The 17551-nt window shown below is 41.2% G+C and overlaps 1 protein-coding gene across 11 annotated transcripts in view; it reads left to right on the forward strand.

Annotated features, from left to right (window-relative positions):
• The window catches only part of KIF1B (kinesin family member 1B), a 121710-nt gene that overhangs the window by 43516 nt on the left and 60643 nt on the right, over positions 1 to 17551 (forward strand). For all 11 annotated transcript variants that reach the window (XM_019808121.2, XM_019808122.2, XM_019808125.2 and 8 more), the window contains 7 exons: positions 6922 to 7001; positions 7901 to 7976; positions 11478 to 11557; positions 12056 to 12162; positions 12939 to 13022; positions 13523 to 13703; positions 13831 to 13903. In XM_019808121.2, coding sequence (XP_019663680.1) covers positions 6922 to 7001; positions 7901 to 7976; positions 11478 to 11557; positions 12056 to 12162; positions 12939 to 13022; positions 13523 to 13703; positions 13831 to 13903 — 681 coding nt within the window. The remainder of the gene's footprint in view (positions 1 to 6921; positions 7002 to 7900; positions 7977 to 11477; positions 11558 to 12055; positions 12163 to 12938; positions 13023 to 13522; positions 13704 to 13830; positions 13904 to 17551) is intronic.

Consider the following 17551-nt stretch of genomic DNA (forward strand, 5'->3'; position numbering starts at 1 on the left):
TTATTTATTTATTCGACAGAGATAGAGACAGCCAGCGAGAGAGGGAACACAAGCAGGGGAGTGGGAGAGGAAGAAGCAGGCTCATAGCGTAGGAGCCTGATGTGGGGCTCGATCCCACAACGCCGGGATCACGCCCTGAGCCGAAGGCCGACGCTTAACCGCTGTGCCACCCAGGCGCCCCAACTTTCGAACTCTTAGAGGTGTCCTGAAAATGGAATTTGCTGCTTTATAAGATAATTAATTTCTTTTTACCAGAATGCTTGAGTGTGACATGGCCAGGCAGAGATTAGAGAGATGTGTGGCCAGATCACAGGTTGGCCACGAAAATAACTGATAAATAGATAATGTCCTTTAATTCTGAGGTAGTTTATAAGTCACAGGGAAATTGTTAGACATTGAGTTGGAAACTAATTTGTTAGAAGCACTTGGATTCATTTGAAGATGGAATTCTGTATAGAGCCATGTTTGTGTTAGTAAAGTATATAGACAACCAAAAGAAGGTTTGAGCATGCGAGTAGCTGTACCAGGTTTATTCAGAGACATGTGAAATGATAACTTGTGGGAGCTCACAGGAAGTCTTCGAACCCTGTTCTCACTGCCGTGGGAGGGCTGCCTTCTCCTGTGCCTGTGCCACGGGACCAGGGGCCTCTTTGCTATGCTGCGTGCTCAGATCCTGCGTGTGCGGGTCGACCTGCCATGGTCCCTGGCTTCACTCTCCCAGTCTGTGGTTGGCTCCGTGGGGGACATTCTTGTCTCTCTTCGTGAATAAGAAAGAGAGCTGTAGCAGCACCTCCCGACTTCCCCTCAGTGACTGACTGCAGTGAGAACAGACGGTGCATCCATCCATCAGATCGCTGTGACAGTTTCACAGATGCTTTGTTTTTGCCTGCTCATTGCCTCCAGGGTGATCTTTTCATCCACACCTTTGGGCCTTTGTATTCTCAAGCGCCAGGGCAGGGAAAACCAGGAGGGCAGAGAAGTGTTTTTAGGAGCTGGGAAATTGCCGTTGTGCTTGCAGCCAGCAGGCCTGTCTGTGTTGCACACACCACGCTCCACAGCCGCCGCTTGCTCGAGCGCTGCTGAGAACAGGGACGTGCTTTGACGAACGAATGATGGAGGAGGTTTGCTGAGCTTTTCACCACTAAAAGGGAGTGAAGCTTAATAGTTGAAGATGGCAGATGCTTTCATTTCGGTTTTCAGGTGAGGCCAGGAAAGATTTTATATGAAGAATGGGCCTCTGCTGCTTCTTCAGGCTACCTTTTGCCTTGGCATTTTTTTACTCACTTCTAACCTAAGGTGCTTCAGAAACAAAAGTAATGATCTTGTTCCTTCCTTCAGAATATGTTTGTAGGAAGCGGGTAAAGTTCTGAAATACCTAGCAAAGGGAGAAGGGTGAGAAATATTTTCATTTCATTGATTGTTGCAGATCAAAGGGTAATTCCTGCCTTTGTAAAATTGCCTTTGAAATTGTAATAAAGACATTAGTGAAGGCTGTGCAGGACAGCTGTGTGTGTGTGTTTTCACGATGGGCGTTGGTGACAAAGTTGTTGTACAGGGTTCTGTTGGGCCAGTGGGGGAAATGCAGGGGTTCTGTGGGAAGGAAGTGAAATTTCCTACTTACTATTTAATATAAAATGTTCTTTTTCTTTAGGGATCTTAAATCTTACTATATCTCCTATTAAAGCCTTGGTGTACAAATAAGATTATAATTTTCGTTAACTTACATCTTGGTGTAAAAGAAAAAATTTTCCTAACTGCCAAGTGGAACCAACCGAAAATAACGTTGAATGTTAGGAGTCAAGATATTAACCAGACTCTTTTAAGAATTAGGTCACCCAATGTCTTCCAAGTAGCTTTTGGGGAATAACACTGCCATTATTCAGGGAACCCTCCCCTCAACCTTCCTACTTCCCACCAAGACCAAAACAAAACTATATTACTTTCATCAGAAAATAAATTTCTCTGCTTTAATTTTCCTTTAAGTCAACATAAGTGAAATTGTCCATTTTCCCTACCTTTAGAAAATTGTTTTTTGATGGTTTTGCATTGGATCTTGGGTTTTTAATGCAGCACGGCAGTCCACTGAGGCATAAGTGCCTTCGTTCTGCTCCTGTTTTGTGAATGGTGAGAATTCAGTCCAGCAGACCTGCATTGTCATGCCTCAGGCAGACTGCGACTTGCAGGCCCAGCGCAAGGCCGTGGTTATACAACAGAAATGCTTGAGAATTCTTCGTTTTTGGAGTACTTCGTTGTTGAGTGTTGAGGAGCTCGTTCCTAAGACATGATACTACTGCAGGAGAAAAAATGCTGTAACCGAGAAGCTTAATTCACTTTCCTAACATTTTATTTCCCTTTGCTTTTCTTTACTTCTGACTTTAAAAATACGATATGTTGGTAAAATACTCTTGCACAACATGTTGCTACTGCTTCGTTTTTTGAATAGCTTTTTTCCATATGGAAGAGACTCAGGTACCCCATCATAAAAGATCTCAACTTCTCCACAAACCTCTCTGGCAAATGAGAGTGAAATGTAATTGCTTTCATTTTTTAATCACAACTCAAACTGAGTTGGGATGTATGTATCCTTGATTTGGATTCTTACTCAGTAAGGTTTTAAATTCGTAACTGTAGCTACTGTGTGGTGGCTCTGGTGTTTGTTTATTAGTCTGGCATCAGAGTCAGTACTATGAGTCCATCGCCTAGGCCTGGGCTATAAATACCCGCAAGTATCCATTACAGAAGCACGCAAGGGCAGATGCTGTGCTAGGCGGCCGAGGGCCCCACGCTTGGAACGCACTTGTGGAGCATACTATATTCAGTACAGTAAAACCTTGGCTATCTGATGGCTTCAAGGAATGTTCCATGTAGTAAGCATTTAACCTTTTAAACATGACAGTTGAAACTGTAATTTTTTTTCATGGAAATACTTCTGACTTGTTCTGCGGATTCCTCTGCCACCTTAACCGAATCATGACAAAGAAGTTAAATTGTGTTTAGCTGTGTGAACATAATTAGCAATGAGTGCTGCATAGATAATTAGACATTTGTGATGTGAGACCAAAGTTGAATGGCACCTGAGCCCAACATTTCTTGGAGCTTTAAAAAAAGGCTCCTGATGTCACTTTTTTAAGAATTTGTGTGTGTGTACTACCTGTGGGAAGGAAGGACCCTTACAGATTGTCTGGACTCCTCATTTCTGAAGCATGCATCCCAATTTCAATTTAATCTTGTAAGTTGGGTTTCTAGAGTGCGTTATGGGCAGCACTGGGCACCAGTGTGCCAGGCCTGCCCACAGAGTAAGTTGACAACTCAAGAGATCAGTAGTTATCTCCTGTTGGCATCTCAGTTTTATTTATGCTAAGTTTGCTATTCAGGCTTGAAGAAATAATATCCTTCACTCTTTCTTAATTGATGGTGAGCTGTTTTGTAGAATATTTTCTTTAAAGCCTAGTGATTCTGCCTTAATTGAAGGAAGAGCATCACGAGTCAGGAAACCCCACTGTAGGGTTTAGTGGCTCAGGATGTAGTGTGGTCTCAGGTTAGTCTTTTAGCTTCTCTGGTCCCCAGTGTCTTTATCTCTAGAATGGTTCTGGAGTACATGGCTTTTTCTAGCACTGAACTTTTGCTTAATATCATTTTCTTTAACCTTTTTTCAGAGTTTTTTTTAAAAAGAGCTTTTTTAAAAAAAGATTTTATTTATTTGAGGGAGAGAGAACAAGGGCGGTGGGGCGGGGGGGTGCAGAGAGAAAGAAACAGACTCCACGCTGAGCAGGGATTCTCGATGATGCGGGCTCCATGCCAGGAGCTGGGGATCATGATCTGAGCTGAAGGCAGATGCTTAACCGACTGAGCCACCCAGGCGCCCCTAAAAAATAGCCAACATAAACATTGCAGCGTGAAGCTGTAATGAAAAATAAAAGTAGTACCATATTCAGCTAACTCATTAAATCTCTTTTTTACAAGAGATCATGCCCTGATTTACCCTCCAGGTGGGAAGTAACATTAGAGAGTTCACATTAGAATTGGCATCAGAGTGACAGCAGGATCCCTAGACAGTGATTTTGCTCCCTTGGAGTGAGTTTACAGTTGCCCCAAAATAGAATAGCTTTCATACAGTCAGATAAATCTCTTATCAGACATGATCCTTTCCTGAAAATAACCAACCAGGAGAAAAAAAATATTGAAGTTTCTCCTGGGTTAGTTTGTATTCCATCACCAGCATCAGAGGCTCATGGGCCACTCTCTGTATGATAAGCACTAGTCTAGGTGCTCGGGTTTGGGCAGCCTATTGTCCTAGTCCTTTCTTTTTGAAGTTACCATTTTGAGGTTGTAAAGGTTTCTACCAGCTGTCTTTAGTAAGCCTTACTATCATATAGGATATGCTGCCGGCTTGTCTTGTATTTGCCCTCTCACGGTCCCATGCAAAAAAAAAAAAAAAAAAAAAAAAATNATACTACTCTGTTAGCGTTGTTGGAATAACTTTTGTGGTGCTTACTGAGCGCTTGGTTCCTGGCCATCTCCCGCCTTGCTGAAATCGTATGGCTGTTTTCGGCAGCTGGCCCTCTAGCGCAGCACGCTGTTTGCTCTCTTAGCTTGGGAGGGGTGCAGGCGCCGCATGCCATATCAGTCCACTTGGAGGTCGCGGGAGAGATGCCCTTCAGGTAGCGGTTTCAGTCTTTCAGCCTCTGGGCGTTTGGAGGGTTCATGATAGCCAGTTCACGTGGTTTTGTCTCTCCCTCTCCACGCTCCCCATTCCCTCTGCAGCCTTGTTCTAGCATCTCCCACTTTGTGACTGACCCTTTTCTGATCGAGTACCTTTTCGGTGGCCCCCTTTATGTGGACCGCCCTGATGCCCATGCTGTTTCTAACTTTCCTAACTCGGTCATCAGTTTAGCTCTTCGCCCGCTTTGCTAGTTGTTGTTCTTCACCGTCGTCATCGTGATGCTCTGCTGTTTGTTTCTCCTGACTCCTGTACTCCTTTGCTTTTGCAGCTGCCGCCTGGAGTTTTCACTCGTGGCCTTTCTACATGCTCCCATGCCTCCTTCCGGAAACCCGAATGGCAGACACCTTAGGATTGATTGTATTACATGCTCACTGTTTCTTTCTGTGTAGATAATTATGTTTTCAGATCCCAGAGGCTTCTTACAATGGCCTGTTAAATGAATCAAGCAGTGAGCTGTTTTGTAAACTGGGCAGGGTTTTCATCCTGAATCACTCGCACTGCTGTCATCAGAACTGTCAGCTCATCACTGTTTTTGCTCCTCGGCATCATCATTTGACTTTCTAATTTCGTCTCCGTGACTAGATCTTCTTCTGCTTTTTGCATGTGTTCGTCACCCTTTCAGCTCGTCCTCCTCCCTCCATTTTTCACCGAATTGATCCCTACTTGTCCTTCATTCATCCGTCTGAGCATCATTCTCATGCTCACCCCTTCTCCAGCGACCTGTGAACACTTCAGTTCTAGCACGTGGCACAGTGTTCTATTGTTGTCTCCTGCCCTGCCCATTCACGGTCTGCGAGCACGCTGTGCTGGCCACACTGTGGTTCCTGGAAAAAGCCAGGCATTTCTTCCCTCTTCCCTCACATGTCCGTGCAGTAGCGCCTGCTCTTTGTCTCTGCTCACACAGAACCTTGTCAGCGGGCCCTGTTCTGACAGCCCTACTCCAAAGTGCTCCCTCATTTACCCCTTTCCCTTTCTTGTTTTTCCTCCAAGGCACTTGCTGCTATCTGAGGTACTATATATTTGAATTACTGATTAAAATCGATTATCTCAGTCTCTTTACTAGAATGTAAGTCTCACAAAATCAGGGATTTTGTTCCCTGCCATATCCCTAGTTGCCCAAAACAGGGCTTGACGTGTAATGTAGTTATGTATAATTATTGAATGAATGGAATCATCAGTTACTTCTCTCTCCCTCGTATACAGTAAACTCCTTGAGAGCAAGAAACATGTTTTAGTCCTTATATTCCTGGCATTCATAAAAACCCAGCAGGAGACTGGAAAACTGTCATTTCAGTGGCTATATGCCTTCGGCTGAGATTAATACTAACCCTTTCTATATTAGGTACTGGGTTGTGTTCAGAAGGATATGTGTTGTAGAGAAATTAAATATTCATTTACCCTTCAGGTTCTTGGCTGGGACTTCTACAAACAAACGACAGGTTATTAAGAGAAATGCACACAAATTTATTTAATATAAGTTTTATGTGACACAGGAGCCTTCATAAGGAAATAAAGTCCAAAAGAAGTGTTAAACCTGAGCATTTTTTTTGCTAAGTTTGATAAAGAGGGAAGAGTTGTGGGAAATTATGGTAGGACCTGGGGGAAGCTTATCAAGGCTTGTTCGTTCAGATTCCTCTTGGTGTTCCTCCATCTTTGGAGATGAAGATGTCCCTTTCCTCCAGGTGTAGGGAAGCTCCTCTCAGGGTCTTAAAACCTGCTTGAAGAGCTCAGAATCCTTCCTGCAGATGCCATTTCTCAAATTACTTCAGCTTACAATAGTCAGTGTGTCAAGATGCCACATTTTAGGGGAACATGCTCTGAGCCCCATCAGTTGCTGTGGTGAAATTAGACTGAAACAAAAGCAATAAATACCTTTGGTGGCTTTATTCTTTCATAGAAGTGGCTGTCAGAAATAGTGTCTTGCATATACTTTCTTACACATACATATACACACTCCCTCATTAGTAGGTATTTTTATTAGGACTTAGGAGACTTTATATATATAGGGCTGATTTAATGTTAGACCTAGTCTTCATGATTTTTATTGCACATAATATTAAGAAAGGAAAAAAAATCCCTTTGTGTTAGATTCTGCCTCATACCCACAAAGGACATCGTGTGCTTTTTGCTGTCCTTCCTAGACACAGCGTGTTACATCATAAGGCTCTTCTCCACTTTAACTCTGGACTTCCTCTTAGGAATCAGAGAAGATCATTGCTGAGCTGAATGAGACCTGGGAAGAGAAGCTGCGTAAAACAGAGGCCATCAGAATGGAGAGGTCAGCAGTTAAGCTCTCGGGTTTTCTGCACATTCTCAGGGGAACTGGGATTCCTTTTATAGAAGGAGAAGTTGAGCTGGAAGTAAAAATGAAGGGCCCCCTCGCCAACTACAGAACAGAACAGAACTCAGCCTGCTTTGGGCCTTCCCCCAGCGGAGCTTGCGTAGTCAGGTGTTCTCTAGGGAGTCCTGTGCTCATTACCATACTGCATGGTGTTCAGTGTCCATGTGAAATGGAAGACATCAAAGGATAGAGGGTTTTGGGTTTTTTCTTTAAACATTTTATTTTTTTAGAGTGGGGGAGGGGCAGAGGGGGCGAGAGAATCCCAAGCAGGGGATGAATATACCTTAAAAAAAGGTCAGGCCTGTCTTCCCCCTTCATGGAAGATGAGGTGGAAGTAAGTGCTGGTGTATTGATGCAGTGGATGGATCAGACAATTAGAATACTCTTATTATAGGGGTTGTTGAATCAATATGTTGGGCACGGGAACATCACGTTTATAGACAGTCTTCATATGTCCAAGTTACTTTCTGATTGCTTTCTTAGATTTTGAAGAAATCGTTCTTGAGCTTAAGGAATGGGCTTAAGGAATATCCCTGCCTTCCTTTTTTTATATTAATAGACATATTATTTATGAATTACTGTCTGCCTCCAAAGTCAGATGAGACAAAGTTCTTATTTGGGTGAATACAACTTTACCTAACATGGGAACGGAACTTATTTTGAACGTGCTGTTTCCCTTAAATTCTCATGAATGATGGGATAGACAGGTTTTTCACATTTGTATTACTGACGCAGACAATAGTTTTTGCTCTGCATGCTTTACTTTCCAGTTCATAGGAGACTGATGTAATTGACATTTTGGTATTGGTATTCTGATGTGCTTGTTGTTTTTCTAGAGAGGCCTTGTTGGCTGAGATGGGAGTGGCCATTCGTGAAGACGGAGGAACCCTGGGAGTTTTTTCACCTAAGAAGGTAGGAAACTGTTGTGAAACTCAACCCAACAGAAGCACTTCCTGTTTGTCTTGGTCACTGAGGCACTCCTGGTCTTTTCGGGGCTGGCCCCTCCTCCCTTCGTTTTATCTTGAGATTTGACTTAATTTCAGACATTTCTGGTTTCATCGTAAAGTACAGGGGCAACCTATTTCTAAAATGCCTATCGCGTTGGCTTTTTACAAAATAAAACCCAAGGCAGTAAATCTAACTTTCGGTCACGATTCAGTATGTTTACTCATCTGCATTGTTGCTTTCTCTTAAATTCCCAGCCTCTTTCCTAGCATACCTTGCTTCAGTTTGGCTACTCTTTCCATGTAGATTTTCCCACAGATGCCAGCAGCCCTGATTTGTAACTCTTTGGAAGCAATTTCAGCTGTTCAGGTTTGTGTAGAAAAATACCACGCAAGTTTGTTGCTGTAGTTTGTGTTACAGACAACCATTATAACTGAGTAAAAGCAATTCCTGTCCTCACCCTTCTAGCCTCCTCTGCTCCTTTCTTAGTTTTTTTTTTTTTAATGACTCCAGTAGTTACCCTCACACTTACGTAGTCTTAGTTGTCAGGTAGTAGATACCTTGTAGCTAATTAGAATAGTAAGGTAGGTTTTGTTTTTTGGGGTTTTTTGTTTTTGTTTTGTTTTGTTTTACTAAGTTGCTTCCTAGTTATTCTTAGATATTGGAAAACTATTATAAGGTGATTATTTTTGTGTGCTGCTTATATGACAATAAGAGAACATATATTGATTTACAAAGCAAATATATTCATGCTGGTAATAAATAGTTCTTCATTTCAGATGACCCCAGCTTGGCTATCAGAGACTTACAGTGTTCTGCAGGGTCTGATGATGATCTCTCTAGGTTGGCATAGAATGGGCACGGGGGTTTCCATTTTTGTTTTTGTGGGATAGGAAATATTCGTGGTTTTTACTAGGATTCTTTAGGTTTGCTTTTTCTGTCAAGGTCACGTAACTTTTTTTTAAGAATTCCATTGCATTATTTTCAACAAAGAAGATTGTTTTAAAGACATTTTCGGTACACATTGTAGAGCTAGAATCATAAAAACAGTATTTTGTGTGCCTGTATTACCAGCGGTCTGTGATTTTCAGTTTAATAGTGTTTCCTTCAGGTAGACATTATTTATTGAGATAGCATACTTAGGATTATAGAGATTTTAGCAGTTATAGGTTTGATCAGGTTTGTGCCTTTGTGTATATTGAGACTTTACAACATCTTTGAGTGTTAAGAACTATATGGAAAATTTTTGTAACGACTTGTAAAACTATGGCATTTAACACAAGTCATAAATAATTTATGTAAGTGTTGTGATATAAACAGCATGGAATTCCACACTGAGATCTCTGTTTCAAAGCATTTTCTTACTTTAATTTTATGCATCTTGTTTTAACTTTCTAGACTTCCTCAGGAAAGGAAGGGATACACCACTGGCCACATCTAAATTCAGTTTTAGAACCTGTTTCTGATGTGTTAACTTGATTGTGGTAACCATTGCATGATGTATATGAATATTAAATTGATACATTCGACACCTTAAAAAATCATGTTGTACAGCCTAATTGTATACAGTCTTTACTTGTCAATCGTATCTCCATAAAACTTGGAGGGAAATACTTTTAAGGCAGGGGGTAAACAGGCAAACCCTGTTTCCAGGATTCCCTTTTACTGAGGCATCATGATGGGCTTTAAAGAACATTGCCCACAGAGGGCCTTGACTTTCTCAAACCAGCAGAGCTCTTAAACTACAGACACAGATGCTGATGTAGAACTTTTTCTAATTTCTGTTTAATCATCTTTCTCATTACCTGTTCTTAACCCTCTCATCTGATTCTTCTTTCATTTTTCCACATTTGCTGGCACTGTCTTGAGTAGATTTTGACCCCAAGACCATGTGACTTATTTTTGGATTCCAGTGGGGTATTTTCACCAAAGAAGGTTGGTTTTTCAAAGATTTTAGAAATATTAGAGTTAGATAAAGAGGATTTTTACAAGAAGTATATATTGTTGAATGTCAGTAATTTTAATTTCTTCTTTAAGGTAAAGACTAATAAACTAAAGACAATAACTGGGACCATGGAAGAAATGATAAAAATTATAGAGGGAAATACCAGGGGATGTGGGGACTTTTTTTTTTTTTTAAGATGTATTTATTTTAGGGGGAGGACGTGAGAGAATCTTAAGCAGACTTCATACCGAACACAGAGCCCAATGCGGGGCTTGATCCCTCAACCCTGAGATCATGACCCGAACCAAAACCAAGAGTTGGATGCTCAACTGACTGTGCCACCCAGTCACCCCATTTTTTAAAGCATTTTTATAGGGGTGCCTGGGTGGCTTAGTGGGTTAAGTGTCTGCCTTCAGCTCAGGTCATGATCTCAGGATCCTGGGATGGAGGTGCCCCCCCCCCCGCATTGGGCTCCTTCCTTGCCAGGGAGTCTGCCTCTCCCTCTGCGCCTCTCCCCCTGCTTGTGCTCTCTCTATCACTATCTCTCTCTCTCTCTCATGAATAAATAAAATCTTGAAAAAATTTTAAAAATAAAGCATTTTTATAAAGTAAATGAAAAATTAAGTATTTCTGGAGATTGTAGGAAGATAATTTTCCCTCTACTATTTTGAGTTCTTGGCTGAGAGCCCTGTAATAAAAGGTCAATAAGAGAAAAAGAAAAATAAGCTTATTAACTTGTCTGCCTCATGTATGTGTGGGAGCTACCCAAGGGAAAGTGAGTGACTCCCCAAGATGGCTTAGAATTCAGACTCAAATACCATCCTAGTATGGGGAGTGGGGATGTAGGCCTCTCAGGTGGCAATAAATGATTTTCAGGAAAGATGAAGGGGCCCTTAGGAGAATAGATGGGAGGTGTGATCGTTTGTGACAAAGTCTGTCTGAGTGTGGTGTCGACTTCTGGTTTCCTTTCCCGGTATATAAGTCCCTCCTCCCTGGTTGATGGACTCCCAAGGGGGCATGACAGCCGAGGCCATTTAGGAGGACCTGTCTTCAGGCAGGAGAGGGGGTTCAAAAAAAGCATCTCCCTGTGTTTGCTGTTTTTCAGGTGCCTTCAGCTCAAAATAATATGTCAAAGTGGCAAATGTTGGGGTGGGATATTTTGTTACCCTTCAAGATTTTTGTCCAGATAGTTACAAAAATTATTATTAACCCATCCAGAGAATCGTCCTCTCCTTATTTTTCTTTTGTATTCTTCATGCTTTGACCTTAATCAAGAATTGGATCTTGTTCTTTATCCCTGAACTCATGTTTTTAAATAGAATATATTAGTACAGTTAGCGAAAGCCTGAAGAGAGTGTTTTCTTTTTGTAGTGGAATTGCAGCTAGGAACTAGGAATAAAAGACATCCCTCTTCTGGGGACTGTGGATAATCCAGGAAGCTACTGGCCTCCTATAGGTCATTGTACTGTCACCACCCGCTCAGTGGTACGTGCTCCAAATTGATCATCTGTACCCTTTTTCAGACCCCACATCTTGTTAACCTCAATGAGGACCCACTAATGTCCGAATGCCTGCTTTATTACATCAAAGATGGAATTACAAGGTATATTTGTTTATTTTGGTCACTTACTGTTTTCTGTTCTCTTAAATGATTGAATAACTACAGGGAAGTTGCTTGTTGAAAAATTTGTTGTAATGATTTGCTGTTTTCCGTGTCTGAAATAGTTACAACTATCCTGTCTTCCCAAATTATGTAAGTGCTTTAGCCATCTGAACCAGTTAACATGTAGTTTTCCCTAAAAACCCTAAGTAAAAAATTTTTTTTCTAACTTCTTATATGAATTCATTAGGGAGCTTAGTTCACTTGTGTCTTTTTATAAAGCTGAGTGAGTTACATTGATGTGTCCTTGCTCTTTGGTTTCTTATTCTAATGTAGGGAGGTTGATCATATGTGAAAATAAAATTTGCAGTTGAAAGCCTCTGATAGAAGCGATATCTTTTTTGTACATACCAAAGAATATTCTTTGGGAGAAAGAGGTTCATTGTTTTCAGTGCTTTTTGTGTCTGAATTTCCCTGGGAAACACTTTCCCTTGTGTTCAGGGTTGGCCAGGCAGATGCTGAGCGGCGCCAGGACATCGTGCTGAGTGGGGCTCACATTCAAGAAGAGCATTGTATCTTCCGGAGTGAGAGAAACAACAGTGGCGACGGTGAGAGTTCCTGGCGTAGCTTTTCCAACAACCTTTTCATTCTATATTACTAGAAATCCCCAGGGCTTGCTATCCCCCGTCTCTCTCAGTGATACTTTCTTGTACAATCTAATATTTGAAAATGGAGAAACCTGGCCTGCTTACAAATGCAGGGACGGACATAGCTATTTTACATGAAAATAGCCTGGACAAAAGGAGCCCTTTTGTAACTGCCAAGAACTGAGCGGGACATAGGCAATTAGGCTTGGTCTTGAATGTTAATTATTTAATAGACAAGTAAGAAAGGAACAAATATCCTGGGTAGTGGGAGATTTGAAGGACCTTTAATCTTAACCCAGAACTTATTTTTATCTAAAAGGGAAGAAATAGTCAATCTCGATTTTTACCTGGGTTACCAACAAAATAATAATCTAATGGTATTTTTGTGCTATATGACTCATTCCTGTAATCAAAATATTAGCTGCTTTTGATCTTACGTTTCTGGTTAGTACCTGTATCTTATACTTAAGATTTCTGATGGTTTTCAGTTCTATGGACTGAGCTGTCAGATATCACCAAAACTAACATTGCCCATCTACTTGAGTTTTGTCAAATTCATTTAAATATTTCTCTTAGCCATGCCCCTGGTTTTGATGTCCTGAAATGAACTGTCAGGTAGATGCTCTGCCACTTGGTTGCAGGACTGTGTTCTAGTGACTCTGAATCCTCACGGTCATCTTCTTCCCGTTGCTTTATTCTGGTGGTTTGTGACACTAATACTAATTTGTTCCTCTTAGTTATTGTGACCCTAGAGCCCTGTGAACGCTCAGAAACCTACGTAAATGGCAAGAGGGTGGCCCAGCCTGTTCAGCTGCGCTCAGGTGAGACTGGGAAAGTTGTTTTGTTTTGTTTTTTTTAAAGTCCTTTGCTCCCCCCTCCTTTTTTTTTTTTTTTTTTAAAGATTTTATTCATTTATTTGAGAGAGAATGCATGCAAGTTGCGGGGGGGACAAAGGGAGAAGGAGGAAGCAGACTCCCTGTTGAGTGGGGAGCCCCACATGGGGCTCAGTCTCAGGACCCTGAGATTGTGACCAGAGCTGAAATCAAGAGTACTTAACCAACTGAGCCTGAGACAACCAGGTACCCCTGAGACTGGGAAAGGTTTGAAGTCTTCAGTAAAGAACACGTGGTTTGTGAGAGCAACTCTTTAATTTTTGACTGCTTGTGTAAAGACTGAAGTATGATAGCATTAGGATTTCTGTTCTTGTAAAACTCCAAAAGCTGTCTTTTTGCCTTAGGGAAAGGGAGGGAGAGTGAGGTTATTAACCTAGATAGGTACACATTTAAAAAATGGCTTCTTAACTCTTTCTGTTTTGTGCTAGGAAACCGTATCATCATGGGTAAAAACCACGTGTTTCGTTTCAACCACCCGGAGCAGGCACGGGCAGAGCGGGAGAAGACTCCTTCTGCTGAGACCCCCTCTGAGCCTGTGGACTGGACGTTTGCCCAGAGAGAGCTTCTGGAAAAACAAGGGATTGATATGAAGCAGGAGATGGAGAAAAGGTAATGCACAAGTACACTGTGGCCCCCATGACCACCACCTCTTAAACATACAGTATATAGTGCTCATGGAACAGCCCAGTGATTTCACAAGTCATTCTTTCCTCTCTTGTTTTCCTTTTCCTTCTAGACTACAGGAGATGGAAATCCTATACAAAAAGGAGAAGGAAGAAGCAGATCTTCTCTTGGAGCAGCAGAGACTGGTAGGAGTCCATCCTGAATCCTCTGTTAGGAAAAGGGCAGCTTGCTCTCATACCTTCCCTGTTCCACAGATGAGCACTCGCCCAATGGCTGGTCCAGCTTTCACTGATACTATATGCTATTCTCTCATTTCCTTAATGGAGAATGAACTTACGTCTCCTGGTAACCTTAGCCTGAAAAAGTGTCCATAAAGGTACAGTTTTGTGCCTTTTATGTCTTAAAGTTAAATCTTTAGTTCTAGCAAAACCAAGTGCTTTTTGAGGAACTAGTGGGAGCCTTTCTGGTAGGCTTTGCCTCTTGATCGTGGTTTTTGAGAATGCATCAGTGATGATTCTTTTAATGATAATTATATTGAGTATTGAATTTGGTGGGTGTTTGCCTTGGTTTTGTTTCTGATCACCTGATAGTACTAATTCTCTGCTCTTGGGCTGACTTGGGGATTTTTCTTGTGCTGGGCAGACTTTTTTTTTTTCTTTTTCTTTTTTTAGTTAAACTGTGTCTAAAAGTGTTGCTGCACAGTTGCATGTGTTAATCCTTTTCTGTTCCCTGCATGGAGTCTGAATTCTCAGTAAGGGTCTCCGTGGCGTGTGGGATGACAGTGGAAGCAGGGTCTACACAACCAACTCAGTCAGTAGAAGGAAGCCTGGTTTCTCCAGGTTGAGAGAGATGTGGGTGAGCAGCTGAAAAGTTGGTTTAAGGTTGCAGCTTATAATGCTAACGGGTTTAGCATTTTATGATGTAAATTGATTCTCTAAGTTTGATAGAAACTGAATCTCATGAATAAATAAGTTGACCCATTAGTTAGATTTTCATTTATAAAGCCATCCAGCTTTGGTTAACAAAGCCCGGGTTATAAAAAGCTTCTTCCTGGCATTCATTCGATGTGTAAGAAAAAGATATAATAAACCTTTGGGTACTGTGGATACAGTTCAGGATTTTTTAAGACTCGTAGACTTCTTGTAAGATGAGGAGGTATTAGGGCGAAAGCTGGGATACTGATTTCTTCCCTTAGCATAAAACATAACATCTAAAATACTGTGTGTAAACTGCAGCCTTCTGGTCATGCTCTGCTTTGGAGAAAAAAGGCTGGTGCTAAATGAGCCAGAAATGCCAAGGGCTTGAGCAAAAGCTGCCTTTTCCAGGGCCACTCATTTCTTAGGCCTGGCAGTGGGTTAAACCAGTCAGTTTGTTATCTTGGAAGCTATAGTGAAGTCCAAGAAAGAATAAATCAAGTATTTGGGGCAAGATAATAGCAGTGTTCAAATCCCTTTACGAGGCCTAGTTGACATTTAGTTTTTAATGAAAAGAGAAGGATTTGACTGCAGTGTGATTAGGGGCTTGAAAGGTTTGTGGCACATGAGGAGCCTTTTATCTTAATACTGTACAGTCTAATACCATGTCTCTGATGGTCTGTGACAGATCAGATGAGGACAGGTATCATTAAGTGTATATATCATTAACAGTAGTGCCTTGTATTTGTAGAGTGCTTTATAATTTACAGGAAGCTTTAACATCCATCTTTTTTTTTTTTTATTCGCAGAACAGCCCTCCTTGATAGGTGTGTGTGTAAATAAAATGAATAATATTACCTCCAATTTATAGTTGAGGAAACCAAGGCTAAAAAATGCTGTCTTGCTCACTCTTAAACACCTGTTAAGTCATGGGTCTGAGGCTTAATCTTGGGGCTTCTGAATTGCTTCAGTTTTTTTTCTGTCCAGTATGAGCAGTGTTTCTTCACCAGCTGGGAGTCCTATTAAAATGCAGATGCTGATTCGGTGGGTCTGGGGTGGGACCTGAGAGTCTTCATTTCTAACAAGCTCCCAGGTGGTGCCAGTGCTGCTGCTCCCAAGACCAGCCTTTGAATAACCAGGTGAGAAAGACTGATGATGGCTGGTGCTCTCCATAACCAAGAGCTGATGATCATTCTTTGCTCTGAAATAAAGATGATGACCATCAAATAAAGAGAAAGTAAATGTCTCTAAGACATACTGAGTTTCCAGGGGACATACTTAGTCTGTAAGTGATCAGGTTCTGGATGTCCTATGTTCTGTGTATCTGAAAGCAAGCTAGGATTCAAGAGCAGCTACTTAAAGCAAGAAGGTTTCTTTCCTCCCCTAAGTCGAACTGTCTGTTCCACTCAGATTTCTTGTCCTCCAGAGGAATTGATTTCTAATGCCTTAGCCTGAAGAATATCTAGCAGTAACAATACTGAACGGAAAATATATTTTTATGACCCTGTATTGGTCGACCAACAGATACATTTTGAATGCACCCTATGAAAAAACACAGGATATAAAGGAATAATTACTCAGTAAATATGTATTTAATATTTTATGTAATCATTTTTGCATAATGACAACATTAAAAAATGGAATTCAGGCTCATGAGTTTTCGATTATGATAGTTCCCTGAATGCGTCATATTGTCGCACTGCTGCACATTCTCTTCTAGTTAGCGCTCTATTACACACCTGGTCCTTTCTGTGCCTGCTTTTTTCACCTGTGTCTTTTAGGTACCTTCTTTCTTCTATCTGCAGAAGCTTCTAGCAGAGTCTCTTCAGGAGGCCTTTGCATTGGGATTTAATGAAAACCGAAGCCTCATTTAGTGACATGAATTGGCCAGACCTGAGTAGTTTTTCCAACCCTGAAATAAGGGAATCTAAATATCTTTAAATCTTTTTTGCCATGAGATAGGGTGTACATCTTGGCACATAGACTTTGCATACAGAATTTTTAATATCGTAGTCAGTATGTGTTATGGGGGCTATAAGGAGAACCTATTCTATAAAGACAATATGATAGTATTTTATTTTATTTTACTTTATTTTCTTTATGGGGGGGTTGGGGAGGAGCAGAGGGAGAGAGAGAGAATGTTAAGCAGGTTCCACGCCCAGCATGGAGCCTGATGTGGGGCTTGATGTCACAACCCTGAGATCATAACCTAAGCCAAAATCAAGAGTTGGATGCTTAACTGACTGAGCCGCCGAGGCGCCCCCAATGTGACAGTATTTTAAAAAGAGTGAAAATTATGGCCACTTAATTTAATTAGACTTTCTTATTTATTTGTGTTTTATTTTAGAGTTTAAAGACCTAATCTCCGTCTCTCAAGCGTGATATGAAAGCAGTGATTAGAATATTTGTCATTTCGTAGATTAGGTAGTATTCATTTCATCCTTGAGCAATCTTGAAAAGAAAAGAAGCTGGGGTGGGGATACAGTGATAGTTGTCAGTTATGTCAGAATAGTCAGAGTATATTATGTTATGTAAAACTTAGTTTATACATACTGGTAAGACGACATTTTTTAGGAGTCAGACACATTTTTTCCTCTAATGCTTATTAATGTCTTCTTCTTTTTTTTTTTTTTAAGATTTTATTTATTTATTTGACAGAGAGACAGCGAGAGAGGGAACACCAGCAGAGGGAGTGGGAGAGGGAGAAGCAGGCTTCCCTCTGAGCAGGGAGCCCGATGCGGGGCTCGATCCCAGGACCCTAGGATCATGACCTGAGCCAAAGGAGACGCTTAATGACTGAGCCACCCAGGCGCCCCTATTAATGTTCTCTTTTATCACTTCAGATTAGACATTCTGAGGTTTAAACTAAAAATGAAAATAATAGTGTAGTAGAGTCTATAAATTAAGCTCTTTCTGCTT

The sequence above is a fragment of the Ailuropoda melanoleuca genome, chromosome 11 (assembly GCF_002007445.2).
Source record: "Ailuropoda melanoleuca isolate Jingjing chromosome 11, ASM200744v2, whole genome shotgun sequence".
Classification (NCBI taxonomy): Eukaryota; Metazoa; Chordata; class Mammalia; order Carnivora; family Ursidae; genus Ailuropoda; species Ailuropoda melanoleuca.